This window comes from Hyaena hyaena, unplaced genomic scaffold (genome assembly GCF_003009895.1).
Source record: "Hyaena hyaena isolate Hyena2069 unplaced genomic scaffold, ASM300989v1 scaffold_212, whole genome shotgun sequence".
NCBI classification, from domain to species: domain Eukaryota; kingdom Metazoa; phylum Chordata; class Mammalia; order Carnivora; family Hyaenidae; genus Hyaena; species Hyaena hyaena.
In genome coordinates, this window is record NW_024080845.1 from 733,188 (window position 1) to 748,082 (window position 14,895).

General features: G+C 37.2%; 1 protein-coding gene across 1 annotated transcript in view; it reads right to left on the reverse strand.

Moving 5' to 3' along the window:
• DNAH12 (dynein axonemal heavy chain 12) overlaps nucleotides 1-14,895 on the reverse strand; it is a 201,915-nt gene that overhangs the window by 115,691 nt on the left and 71,329 nt on the right. The window contains exons 29-33 of the mRNA XM_039242492.1: nucleotides 14,080-14,189; nucleotides 11,244-11,427; nucleotides 10,984-11,124; nucleotides 4,899-4,982; nucleotides 4,183-4,371 (exon numbers count right to left, since the gene is read on the reverse strand). Coding sequence (XP_039098423.1) covers nucleotides 4,183-4,371; nucleotides 4,899-4,982; nucleotides 10,984-11,124; nucleotides 11,244-11,427; nucleotides 14,080-14,189 — 708 coding nt within the window. The remainder of the gene's footprint in view (nucleotides 1-4,182; nucleotides 4,372-4,898; nucleotides 4,983-10,983; nucleotides 11,125-11,243; nucleotides 11,428-14,079; nucleotides 14,190-14,895) is intronic.

The following is a 14,895-nucleotide window of genomic DNA, read 5'->3' on the forward strand; positions in this document are numbered from 1 at the left end:
CTACAGCAATCAGACAAGAAATAAAATGCATCCAAATCAGAAAAGAAGTAAAATTATTTCTATGTGCAGATGACATGATCCTATATGTAGAAAACCCTAAAGACCACATGCAAAGAAATACCTTTAAGAGCAAACTAACTCAGTAAAGCTACAGGATACAAAAACCAACATACAAAAATCATTTGAAAAATAAATCAGTTGCATGTGTTACACCAACAATGATCTATCTGGCAAGGAAATCAGGAGAACAATCCAACTTATGATAGCATCACAAAGAATAAAATACTGAGGAATAAATTTAACCAGGAGCATGAAAGATCTGTACATTGAAAACTATAAAATACTGGGGCGCCTGGGTGGCCTAGTCGGTTAAGCGTCCGACTTTCGCTTAGGTCATGATCTCGCGGTTCGTGGGTTCGAGCCCCACGTCGGGCTCTGTGCTGACTGCCAGCTCAGAGCCTGGAGCCTCTTTCAGAGTCTTTGTCTCCCTCTCTCTCTGACCCTCGCCTGCTCACGCTGTCTCTCTCTCTCTCTCCTAGAAATAAAAAAAAAAATTAAAAAAAAAGAAAAAAGAAAACTATAAAATACTAATGGAAGAAATTGAGGATGACACAAATAAATGGAAAAATATTCTGTGCTCATAGACTGGAAAAATTAACATTGTTAAAATGTCCATACTATCTAAAGTGATCTACAGATTCACTGTAATCCCTATCAAAATTCCAGTGGCATTTTTTGCAAAAATAAAAAAGCAATTCTAAAATTTGTCTGGAACCACAAAAGGCTCTCTATAGCCAAAATAATCTTAAGAAAGAAGAACAGAGTTCAAAGCACCACACTTCCTGATTTCAAATCATATTACAAAGCTCTAGTGATCAAAACAGTATGGTGCTAGCAAAAAAACAGACCTATAAACCAATGGAACAGAGTAGAAAATCCCAAGTAATTCCAAGCATATACAGTCAACTGATCTTCAATAAGGGCAACAAGAATACACAATGTGAAAAGGATGGTCTTTTCCATAAATAATGTTGGGAAAATTGGATATCCACATTTAAAAGAATGAAACCAGGACATTATCTTACAGCATACACCAACATTAAGTAAAAATAGGTTAAAAACTTAAACGTAAAACCTGAAACCATAAAAATCCCAGAAGAAAATATAGGGGAAAAGTTCCTTTAAAAAAAATTTTAAATTCAAGTTAGCATACAGTGTAGTATTGGTTTCAAGAGTAGAGAACCTGTGATTCTTCACTTACATATAACACCAAGTGTTCATCCCAACAAGTGCCCTCCTCAATGCCCATTACCCATCCCCCCCACCCCCTCCAGTAATCCTCAGTTTGTTCTCTGTGTTTAAGAGCCTCTTACGATTTGCCTCCCTCTCTGTTTTTATCTTATTTTTCCTTCCCTTCCCCGATGTTCATCTGTCTTATTTCTTAAACTCCACATGAGTGAAACGGTATTTGTCTTTCTCTGACTTATTTCACTTAGCATAATACATTCAGGTTCCATCACATTGTTGCAAATGGCAAGATTTCATTCTTTTTGATTGCCAAGTAATATTCCTTTGTGTATGTATATATATGTGTGTGTGTGTATGCGGCTATTAACTTCAGGGTGCATGTCACACTTCAAGTTAGTATTTTTGTATTCTTTGGATAAATACCTAGTAGTACAACTACAGGATTGTAGGGTAGTTTTATTTTTAACTTTTTGAGGAAGCTCCATACTGTTTTCCAGAATGGCTGCACCAGCAGTGCAGTAGGGTTCCCCTTTCTCTGCAGCCTCATCAATACCTGCTGTTTCTTGTGTTTTTAGTTTAGCTATTCTGACAAGTGTAAGGTAGTATCTCATTGTAGTTTTGATTTGTATTTCCCTAATGATCAGTGATGTTGAGCATCTTTTTATGTGTCTGTTAGCCATCTGTATACCTTCTTTGGAAAAGTGTCTATTCACGTCTTTTGCCCATTTCTTCACAGGATTATTTTTGGATTTTGGGTGCTGAGTTTGATAACTTCTTTATTGATTATATTTGGTTTTTGGGTGCTGAGTTTGTTAAGTTCTTTATTGATTTTGACTACTAACCCTTTATCTGATATGTCATTTGCAAATATCTTCTCCCATTCTGTCAATTACTTTTTAGTTTTATTGGTTGTTTCTTTTGCTGTACAGAAGCTTTTTATCCTGATGAGGTCCGAGTAGTTCGTTTTTCCTTTCATGCCCTTGCCTCCAGAGACGTGTCTGGTAAGAAGTTGCTGTAACCAAGGTCACAAAGAGGTAAAGAGGTTGCTGCCTGTTTTCTCTAGGATCTTGATGGTTTTCTGTCTCACATTTAGGTCTTTTATCCATTTTGAATTTATTTTTGTGTGTAGTGAAAGAAAGTGGCCAGTTTTATTCTTCTGCATGTTGCTTTCCAGTTTTCTCAGTACCATTTGCTGAAGAAATTTTTTTCCACTGGATTCTCTTTCCTGCTTTGTTGAAGAGTAGTTAGCCATGCCATACAATTGTTGCTCCATTTCTGGGTTCTCTGTTCTGTTCCATTGGTCTATGTGTCTGTTTTTGTGCCAGTATCATACTGTCTTGGTGATTACAGCTTTGTAAAACAGCTTGAAGTCCAGAACTGTGATGCCTGTAGCTTTAGTTTTCTTTTTCAACAGTATATTGACTATTCAGGGTCTTTTCTGGTTCCATACAAATTTTAGAATTGTTGGTTCTAGCTCTGTGAAAAATGCTGGCATTATTTTGATAGGAATTGCATTGAATGTGTGGTTTGCTTTGGGAAGTATAGATATTTTAACAATATTTGCCTTGAAAATCTCCTTGACATTGACCCTGGCAATGATTTTTTGGATAAGACAAAAGCTCAGTCAACAAAAGCAAAAATAAAGCGGGACTACATCAAACTAAAAGTTTCTGCACAGTAAGGGAAATTATCAACAAATTGAAAAGGCAATATTTAAATTGGTAGGAAATATTGGCAAACCATATATCTGATAAGGGATTAATAGCTAAAATATATAAAAACTCACACAATAGTAAAAAAAAATCCAATTTAAAAATGGGCAAAGGGTCTGAATAGACACTTTTTCCAGGGAAAACATGCAAATGGTTAACAGATATAGGAGAAGGCACTCAACGTCACTAATCATCAGAAAAATGCAATCAAAATCACACTGAGATATCACTGCACACCTTTTAGAACGAATAGAAAGATGAAAGGTGCCAAGTGTTGGTGAGGATGTGGAGAAAAGAGAACCCTTGTGCATTGATGGTGTGAATGTAAACTGGCACAGCCGCTGTGGAAAACAATATGGAAGATCCTCAAAACACTAAAAATAGAACATGTTATCTAGCAATCCCTCTTCAGAACATGTAATCAGTACCTTAAAGATATATGTGCACTACCATGTTCATTGCAGCATTATTCCCAATAGCCAAAATAGGGACATAAATTAAGTGTTCACTGATGGACAAATGGATAAAGAAATTGCCATATATATATATACATAGGTATATCACAGATTATTAATACTTAAATTATTAATATTAATACTAAATTATTAATATTATTAAGGCTTAAAAAAGAGAGCCTTTTTTAAAGTCTCTTTTAAGAGAGCCCTTGCAACATGGGTGCACTATAAGACATTATGGTAAGTGAAAAAAGCCCGACACAGAAAGGAAAAAATTGCATGATGTCACTTATATGTACAATCTAAAAGGTGAATACATAGAACTGGAGTAAAATGGCAGTTACTGAGGGTGGGGAGGTGAGGGAAATGGGGAGACATTGGGCAAAGGGTACAAAGTTGCATTATATTTAAAATTATAAATTATTAAAAATTTTAAACTAAAATCCAGAGCGATAAACATATGGCTGTACAAATATAACTAGAGGAATCTGAACAATATCAGTAGATCGTATCAATGTCAATATCCTTGTGATATAATATAGTTCTGCAAAATATTACTATTGGGGGAAATTGGGTAAAGTGAGCATGGGATCTATTACTTCTTACAACTGCATGTGAACCACTGATTATCACAATAAATATTCAATTTTTAAAAGTGGATACTAAATGTCAAGGGAAAACTGATTTTGGTTATTTATCCTGCTATTGTGACATTAGCCTTAGTCGAGTTAAACAAACTTGAATGGGTCAGATAATTCCAGTGTTACCTTGCATTTTTTCTTACGAAGCATTAAAGAGGGCTTTATTAACCAGTCAAAGAGTCCTCTCAGAAGAGCTTGATGATCTGGTTCTTGTAGAGGTCCTTTCAGGGAATTCAACCACGAGGATACAATCGGTTCCCACCCTAACTGAGAGGGTTCCAAATAAATCATGCCACAGCGGCTTACAGTGGCAGGCTAGAAAAAAAAAGACAAGTTTTCTTTTTCCAATATTGCTTTTATTCCAGTAGTACCTGGCAATCATTAACTACTTCTTTGAATGACCTTCAAGGCCTGTCCTCCTCCATAGCCTCACAGACATTAGATGAAATGTTGTAAATTACAGCCCCCCTACACGTGTCATGGCTGCGGGTCTTCACATATCATGTTGTCATGATTTGAGATGCCCAGCCCCAACTAGTCTCCCTAGAGAAGAGTTACCCTTCACAGCCAGATCAAATGCTCAAACATTTTCCATGGTCCTCCTCTACCCATTCGCTTCTTGGGCACCCACCCCTTCCGTATTCTTAGAGCACTTACATGTAGCAGTATAGTGGGATTATTTATTAGCATGCTTCTCATCCTCCTTAAAGGAGTTATACGCTGTGCCTTATTCGTCTTAGTATTCCTGGTGCCTAACTAGTCTTCTGACATATTAATAGAAAATATTTATTGACCAAATGAACAAATCAACAACCTACTCTTCTATTAAAACATGAACTTACCGAGGCCTGGGAAAGGTCCATTGCTTCAAAGATGAGGCTCATTTGAGGGGACATCTGAATGATTTCTCCACTCATAAGGCAAAGCTAAAGGCAATTGTTTTTCAAATGTTTATTTCTTAAAAACTCAAACCTCTCAAGTAAAAATATATTGTATGTATAAGATAATATATAGCCTGTGATATAAGTATTATAATGAAAGCCAGAAAATTGTAACCTACATCTAGCTCAGTCAGTTACTTACTAGATAAGCAAATACATAGCATCTCTGACTCCCAGCCTCTTCATCTATAAACTGAGATAACTTCTTTCCCATAGAGTTAGGCAAGAAAGGAACTACATAACATACTGCAAAAATCCTATACAAGTCTCATTTCTTGCTATTAATAAAATTACATGGGTTGGGCACCTGGGTAGCTCAGTCATTTAAGCATCTGACTTTGGTTCAGGTCATGATCTCACAGTTCTTGAGTTTGGGCTCCATAAGGGGCTCTCTGATGTCAGAGCAAAGCCCCCTGTGGATCCTCTGTTCCCGGCTCTCTGTACCCCTCCCACAATCATGCTGTCTTGAAAATAAACAAACATTTTTAAAAATTACATGGATTGCTGAAAGGGAGTTGAGTGGTAGGGATAGGCTAAATGGGTGATGGGCACTAAAGAGGGCACTCATTGAAGTGAGCACTTGGTATTATATGTTAAGTGATGAATCACTGAGTTCTACCCCTGAAGCCAATACTACATTGTATATGAACTTGAATTTAAATATTTAATTTTTTTAATGTTTATTTTCTTGAGAGCGAGACACAGCGTGAGTGGGGGAGGGGGAGAGAGCGAGGGAGACACAGAATCCAAAGCAGGCTCCAGGCTCTGAGTTGTCAGCACAGAACCCAGTGTGGGGTTTAAATCCATGGACCGCAAAATCATGAAGTCAGACGCTTAGCCAACTGAGCCACCCAGGATTCCCTAAATATTTAAAAATTATGTGAAATACACCTGACTTCATAAAATTGTCAAAAGGCTTCTTTATTAATAAAATAAGAAAAATTGAAAATGAAGAATAAACATTAATGTACCCCTCTCCTGTATTTAACCAATGTTAACATTTTCCCACATTTGCTTCCTTTTTTAAAAAAAGTATTTTTAAGGGGCACCTGTCTGGCTCAGTTGAGCATGTGACTCTTGACCTTGGAGTTGTGAGTTCAAGCCTCATACTGGGTGCAGAATTTAGAAAAAAGGATACTGAGGAATAAAACATTTTTTTTTTTTTTTTTTACAAATAGTTTATTGTCAAATTAGTTTCTACATAACACTCAGTGCTCATCCCCAAAGTGCCCTCCTTCATGCCCATCCCCCCCTCCCCCCCACATCCATCAGTCCTCAGTTTTTGTCACCATTCAAGAGTCTCTCATGGTTTGCCTCTCTCCCTTTCCCCCACCATTTCCGCCCTTCTTCTCCCCCTTGGTCCTCCGTCAAGTTCCTCCTAATCCTCCTATACGTGCAAACATATGGTATTTGTCCTTCTCTGCCTGACTTATTTCGCTCAGCATAACACCCTCAAGGTCCATCCATGTTGCTACACATGGCCAGATTTCATTGTTTCTCATTGCCATGTAGTATTCCATGGTATAGATAAACCACATCTTCTTGATCCATTCATCTGTTGATGGACACTTAGGCTCTTTCCATGTTTTAGCTATTGTGGAGAGTGCTGCTATGAACATTGGGGTACATGTGCTCCTATGCCTCAGCATTTCTGTATCCCTTGGGTAAATTCCTAGCAGTGCTATTGCTGGGTCATAAGGGAGTTCTATTGTTAGTTTCCTGAGGAACCTCCACACTGTTTTCCAGAGGGGCTGTACCAGTTTACATTCCCACCAACAGTGCAGGAGGGTGCCCGTTTCTCCACATCCTCGCCAGCATCTAGAGTTCTCTGATTTGCTCATTTTAGCCACTCTGACTGGCGTGAGGTGGTATCTCAGTGTGGTTTTGATTTGTATTTCCCTGATGAGGAGGGATGCTGAGCATCGTTTCATGTGTCTGTTGGCCATCTGGATGTCCTCTTTGGAGAAGTGTCTGTTCATGTCTTCTGCCCATTTCTTCACTGGGTTGTTTGTTTTTCGGGCGTGGAGTTTGGTGAGTTCCTTATAGATTCTGGATATTAACCCTTTATCTGATATGTCATTTGCAACTATCTTTTCCCATTCCGTTGGTTGCCTATTAATTTTCTGGGTTGTTTCCTTGGCTGTGCAGAAGCTTTTAATCTTGATGAGGTCCCAACAGTTTATTTTTGCTCTCGATTCCCTTGCTTTTGGGGATGTGTCAAGTAAGAAGTTGCTGCGGTGGAGGTCAAGGAGGTTGTTTCCTGCTTTCTCCTCTAGGGTGTTGATAGTTTCCTGTCTCACGTTCAGGTCCTTTATCCATTTTGAGTTGATTTTTGTGCATGGCGTGAGAAAATGATCTAGTTTCATTCTTCTGCATATAAAACACTATTTTTAAGAGCATTATACATACCATGGCATTTCACATCCAAATATGTCAATATTCAGTTCTTAAAAAATAAGGGGTTTTCAAGGCACCTGGTGGCTCAGTCAGTTAAATGTCCAACTCTTGGTTTCTGCTCAGGTCATGACTTCATGGTTTGTGAGATTGAGCCCCCACATCAGGCTTTGCATCAACAGTGCAGAGCACTTGCTTGGGATTCTCTGCCCCTCCCCCCACTTGCTCTCTGTGTCTCTCAAAACAAACAAACTTAAAAAAATATTACTTCGATAACATTATCACACCTAACAAAATTACCAATAACTCCTTAATATCAACTAATACTCAGCCAGTACTCAAATTTCCTCAATTACATTAGGAATGTCTTTTCAACTGATTTACTCAAGCCAAAATTCAGTCAAGGACCATGCATTGTGTTTAATATGGGGCATAGATCACTTTTAATCTAAAACATTCCTCTTTGAGAGAGGCAAACCAAGAAACAGACCCAGAACTATAGAGAACAAACAGAGGGTAACCTGAGGGGATGTGGGTGGGCTAGAGGGATGAAATAGGCGATGGGGATTAGGGAGTACACTGATGATGAGCACCTGGTGAGGTATGGCAGTGTTGAATCACTATATTATACACCTGAAACTAATATTACACTGTATGTATGTTAACTGGAATTTAAATAAAAACTTAAAAAATAAAATATTCCTCTTCAATCAAATATGTAAAAAAAAAAAAAAAACAAAAAAACCTCAATTTGTCAACTGCTTCCTTTCTGCCCAATTCCTTTCTTGTTCATTATTATGAAAGCCATCTCAACTTCTCAATTTCCATGGCTTCTACCTTTGGAATTATCATTAACTTTAAAATTTTTAAAAAATTAATTGTTGATATCCCAGTTTAATTTCATTTCTAAGTCTTTTTTTTTTTTTCAATTCTTCCTTTTCATTTATTTTTCAGGGTTTCTTCTCTAAAACCATCACTTTAGTCCCAGTTTTGCCCCTATCGAGTTAAATGTCAACAATGTGGCATTTAGCATTCCTGGACCTCTGTAGACTAAGTGAATGGCCTAGGGCTGGATTGTCTGATATGCTAGTCCAGTGGTCATACGTGACTATTTACATTTTTTACTAATTAAACCAAATGAATTTAATTAAATAACGTCATCTTAAGTCATTAAAATTAAATTTAAAGTCAGTACTTTTTGCACTAAGCCCAATTTCAAATGCTCAATAATCACATGTGACTAGTATCTACCTTCCCGGACAGTGCAGACATTTCCATCATTGCAGAAATTTCTATTGGACAGTGTTGGTCTAGAAAACTTTTAATTTTCTACCAGATTATTTCAGGAAACATTCTCCTATTTACTTCATATTTGGGAGATGGAGTCAGCTTTCTCTTTACTCCCTCACAGTGTTTCCTAATACTCTACCCCATTCTTTCCATCTTCTGCTCCTTTGACAATCCATGCTTCCTGCTGTCACTCACCAGCACCCAAGCATTCCCTTTGATACATGGCTCAATTTTTTTTTCACTCTGGCCTGATCCAGTGTTCGTGAGTGGGGAGCATTTCAAAAAGGCAGCCCCTCAGATCCTTGACTACCCTGTTTTCGCTCATGTTTCTCCTACTGCACTCCAGCCATCCAGTTTATTTCTCTGGGACCTTCTCTCCTGGAACACTACACAATTCTGAAATACTAACCTCAAGCTTCCCAGTCTCTGCCTCCAGTTTCCAACCATCCAGTGCTCTTACTCATCTACTCACTCATCTTCTCCACTTACTCTCCATTTTCATATCCCTGCTGTTTTCACGTCCTTCATTATTAAGCAGCTTTTTCCCATGGCCTAGCTCTTCCAGCACTCTCCTACCAGTATCTTTAAAGTGTTTCTGTACTTTCAGTCCAGAAACATAATCTACACTTAAATCCAAGCTGCTTAGACTGTTAGGGAAAATCTCACAAAGGCAGACTTTGGCACTACTACTACTAATCCTCAGACAGGCTTCTGTGTTTTCCTAGGCAGTTATCTTTCCCATTTGCCATAATGGCTAATTTAAACCTTCCTCCTTTTCTCTTCCAGTGTGCCAAGAACCAGGGTCTACCACTTCACAAAGAAGAAATAAATCATCAAAAGGATTTGCCTTTAGATTTCCACTATCGAATCCATATATCCATCTGTATCTATACCTATCCTCTTCCTACTTTCCTCTCATCCACTATGAGACAATCCTCCCACCTGGCTCTTAATTGGACTTTGAATAACCCCTCTTCTCTTCTGAATCATTGCTACTTCTTAGCTCAATCAATGTAACTGAAAGAAAGAATATGAACAAATGACCAATCACCTATGAAAATGTGTGCTAGTGTATTTGTTTGAATGCTAATTAATTTGCTTGTTTAGTAGTGTGGTCATTTCATTTAAGTATGAAAATAGGTTGTGATATATACAGTGGAATACCTACAGATATAAGAAGAATAAATGAAGTCAAATGGAAGTACAACACCATGAGTATCACAGATACCACATTGACTACAAGAAGGAAAATACTCAGCAGTATGATTCCATATACATAATGTTCAAGAACCAGCAAAACTAATTTATCACAGAAGTCAGAATTGCGATTGCCCTAGTGAGGAGGGTATACTGATTCAGAAGGAATGTGAGTGTAGCTTGTAGAGTGCAAAAATTTCATGGATCTTTATTTAAATTATGGTTATGTGAATGCACATGTAAGTTTTTAAAAAAGCACAGAACCTAAACTTAAAATTAGTCACATTTTATAGTTTACATATAGTCTCTCAATTAAATTAAATACTAGAGGACTTCCATTTTCTAATTCTTTAGTATTATTTCACAGCTTCTAAGGTAATGCAGCACATGAAAGTGCACTGAAGCATTCAATGTTTTCTTTTTTTAAAAATGTTTATTTATTTTTGAGAGACAGAGTGCGAGTGAGGGAGAGGTAGAGGGAGGGAAGGAGGGGGGGGGAGAGAGAGAGAGAGAGAGAGAGAGAGAGAGAATCTGAAGCAGGTTCCAGGCTCTAGCTGTCAGCACAGAGCCTGATTCAGGGTTTGAACCCATGGACTGAAAGATCATGACCTGAGTTGAAGTGGGAAGTTTAACCAACTGAGCCACCCAGGTGCCCTGCCTTTAATGTTTTCAAAAAGGAATGAGGCCCTTTAATTTTCTCCTAATATATTAAAGTTCTGTAAGAAACCATAATACAGGAATCACTTAACAACTTAACATCTACTACAATACCACATTTTCCTGTTAACATGCGGTTTTAATATATTTTTATTCTATAAAAAAATTAAGCAAAGGATTTACTATAGCATAGTATTCATTGAAAAGATAATTTATAAACTTACTAAACTTGCTGCATCCTTTGCTTTAAATATATAGTCCTAGTCAATTAGTTGTTGAACACATAACATTGCTTAAGCATATTTGCATCTATTTTGCTTTTTCAAAAACTGGCAAAAAAATCATTTTACATTAAATCTACCACTTTAACCCTTTTCAAGTTTACATCTTGGTAGTGTTTGGTATATTCATATTGTGATCAGTTTTGCTTTTAATTATGATGATTTACCTTTTTATTATCATCCAATACTGTGTTCATGCTCTCTATCCACAAAGTGTCAATGGGACCATCAAATACAACCCATTTCCGGTCAGGTGTTTCTGATAAGGCAAATTCTCTAAAAGTGTTAGCCACTATACCATCAGTCCACTGGGGAAGAAAAAGAGTTGGAAAGCTTTCTTTACAAGACTATAAAGTGATCATACAGAAACATTTCAAATTTCTTGGTTTAAAGTACATAGTCAATAAGAGAATATACTGTAGATTACCTCATGAGACACTGGGTCAAATTGTCCAAAAAGTTGGCCCATAGTAATGGACTTGGGGTTTACAGTCCTATAAATAACCTTTTCTTCCTCTCCATAGCCACGTTCATTCATAAGAGTTAGAGTATCAGCCAGCATATGCAGAACTTTTGTCTTAGCAGCAAAAGGCTCTCCTACCAACATAAAACTATTAAGGAAAAGAATTATGCAGTATTATTCTAAAAAATGATAAATTATTTTCATATTTTACTGGTATTTATCATTTTTGACATTCTATGAATTTTTCTCAGACTTCGAGAATACATTTAACTTCTGAACTGGTTTACCTCTAAGATTCTCTTCATTAATACCACGACCTACAAGAGAGAATAAAAATCTCCAAATGAAAATGAAAACCTAATGATACACTAAAAAAAAAAGACTTTGGGCATCCCAAGGAGAGAAATGGAAAAGACTCCCCTTCCCGAAGTCTTTGCTTACTATGGTAAGTACTAGTGCTCTTTGCCAAATACTTCTGAATCTCCTCTCTCCCAGCACATAGTAGGATTCCTCAGTCCCTTGTGGAAATACTAGGTGACTAATGAGTAACAAGTGGAAACATGGGTGTTACGTCCTAGCAGGGTATAGATCATTGCCAGCGAGGGAGCCTACAGAGCTCTCCTCTAACAGGGCTTTTCCCTCTAGCAGAGCTGTGACCCATCATGTTGAGATGGTGGATGCTCCAATAGCCTGGGACCCTGAGTAATCATGATGAGCAGATCCTTCCTGTTAACCTAGAGTGGACACAGCATGAATAAGAAATAAACCTTTGTTTTTTTAAGTCACTAAGATTTGGGTCTTAGTGACTGATCATTTCTAAAGAATAATCTGGTCCATCATTACTGACAGAAATTGGTTCCTAGAAGGGGGCAAGGTATTCTTAAGACCTAAATATGTGGCAATGGCTTTGAGGCCAGGTTGTGGGTGGCAAATTAACCATTATTACAGGCTAAAAGATTGTCAATTAATATTATGCAATGATGAAACACTTGGTAGATTTGTTCCTTGAGATAACTTGGAATACAGATAATATATGTAATAAAATTGTCATTTTAGGAAAAAGGATAGTAAACAGATGATTATTAATATATGAGGGTAGTTGATGGCTGCTTTTAACAAAGAACTATAGGAAAGAAATGAGCCCAGAAAAAAAGAAATAGCCAGTTTTCAAGTTGGAATGAAAGAGGAGAGAGGGAGTCCAGAAATTCCAGAACCTGCAAGTAATTTATTCTCATTCCTAACTGGTAAATAAAGACAATTTGAGAAAGCCTTTGAACAAGAAAAATCTACTCAGCCTGGCACCAAGGATCAAATTAAGGGTAAAGCCATTGTTTCACTTTATTAAAATGTATGAGATTAATATAGTTCACATTAATCATTTCAGGAGGATAAAATAATTCAGGGAAAATAGATGAAGTTTGTGGCCTTCCCAGTTAAGCCTGATTGATTCAAGGATACTGCAAGGAAATTTATAAAGGTATCACTTAGTAAGGACTGTAGTTGTGGCTACTGGCACATAGAGTTGCCTGGAATCAAATAGATGAGTATATCAAGTATTTGAGGGAGTTTACTGACAAACCATGAATCTAGATTAACACACATGTGAATGTTCAAGACTTAAAAATGATCCTCGCATATTGGATTCATAAGGGTTGATTGTACTAGTCCCTCTTTTTTTTTTTTTTCAATTCCATCTATTTTTGCCTATGTTTGACAATTTACACAATGTGAAATTGTTTAGTTTTTTTAATCCTGCCTTTAAAAAAAATCATGACTTTTGAGACCTCAGCTTTCTATAGGCAGGAAGCAGGCTGAAAACATTTCTCAGCTCCCGAGGACATATTCTCTACTGTCCACTTCACATGTGACCGGCGAAGAAAATGAAGATGGAAAGATCTCTCAAGAAAGTTGAACCAAGGTCCACAGAGAACAGTTAACAGGAAATCCCCTTCCAAGGAGCAAAACCATGCAAATGTAGATCCAGGTTTTAGGGGGTCTAAAGTTTATACAATTGGTGGAGTAGGCTCTCCAAGGGGGGGTTGGAATATATATATATATATGTAACTACTGATATAAAACTTCCACAGCCACTTTAATGACACCCTATATAATGAAGTATGTATAGCAAATGATTATGACTCCTTGGAAAGCCTTCTACAAGTGAGAGAACCTGAAGTTTAAACTATCAGTTTCACAGTCAGTGTAGCTGGGTTGGAGAATTGCTACCCACAGTTGTTGGCTGTGTCTCCAGTTCTTAAACTTCTGGATGGTAGTGTTTGCTCCAATAACCTGTTCTGGTAAGCCCAGTATTATAATAAAGACTGAATGTGTGGAGGGCAGGTAACTTGTCTTTCTACTATGTAGGTCTTTGGATCATGAGGAACAACTTCCAAATCTGATACAGAAACCATCATGCATCACCTAGAGATCCTGAACTTTGAGTATGGTTCATTGATTGACTAGAACCTTTCAGGTATATTCCTGGGAAGCGAAGAGTATGTTTCATGGGCATGAAGGAGAGCAAATAACATATTTGATGACCAAAAGGGCAAATTGTGGTAGTCATTAGCACTACATCACTGAATGAGCACACCTTACCAATCCTTATTGGATGGGTAGCATGACAGGGAAATAAACTTTTGTTTTTAAGCCACTGGGATGGGAAATGGGAGATGGGGTTCTTTGTCCCTCAGCCTACTTGAGTAGCTGAATCTTTTAGTTAACAAATTGTAGTTGTTTTAATAGTTTAATTTGAAAACAGCATCTAACCATGGCAGACAAAGATAATCTGTAATCTTACCCATGTCTAACAATCATCATTTCATATGTCTGAATCATTTTTTCAAGAAAAAATTTAACTGGCTGAAGATTATGTACTTTGCAGGCTTCATGAGCACATTCCAAAAATTCCTAAAATAAAAGAAAAATGGAATGCATTCTTATAAAATTGTATTATAAATTATATCCATGTCTTATAAATGTAGGATTTCATTTTAAAATAAAAAACTGTATCTTTTTATATTGATAAATTGTTTCTTAAAGATGTTTTAAAGCTGAATGTTTATAATTAAAAGGAAGAATAGAATTAAATTACTTTAAAAATATTATTTCCTATTATAAGTTAATGATCATAGCACCATAGCACTGGCTGCAGGCTGTATGGAAACAACTCCTTTTATTTTTTTACAACCTCTTAATGTTATTTATTTTTGAGAGAGACAGAGCATGAGCAGGGAAGGGGCAGAGAGAGAGGGAGACACAGAATCTGAAACAGGCTCCAGGCTCCGAGCTGTCAGCACAGAGCCAGATGCAGGACTTGAACTCACAATCATGACCCAAGCCAAAGTCAGATGCTCAACTGACTGAGCCACCCAGGTGCCCCAGAAGCAACCCCTTTAAATAGGATTTTCCAGAATTTCACTTTCAGTTAGGATACAGAAGGACATGCCAAACAATCCTTCACACTGTAGTAACTAGACATAAACAGTCTAAAAAAATCAAAAAATTTAAAGATATAGGAGTGCTTTGGATACAAATATGTCTAAAGGAACTAAATATCAGAAAAGGATAAGCCTTTCCAGATGAGCACAAATCAACAGCAAATTCAGCCTGGGGG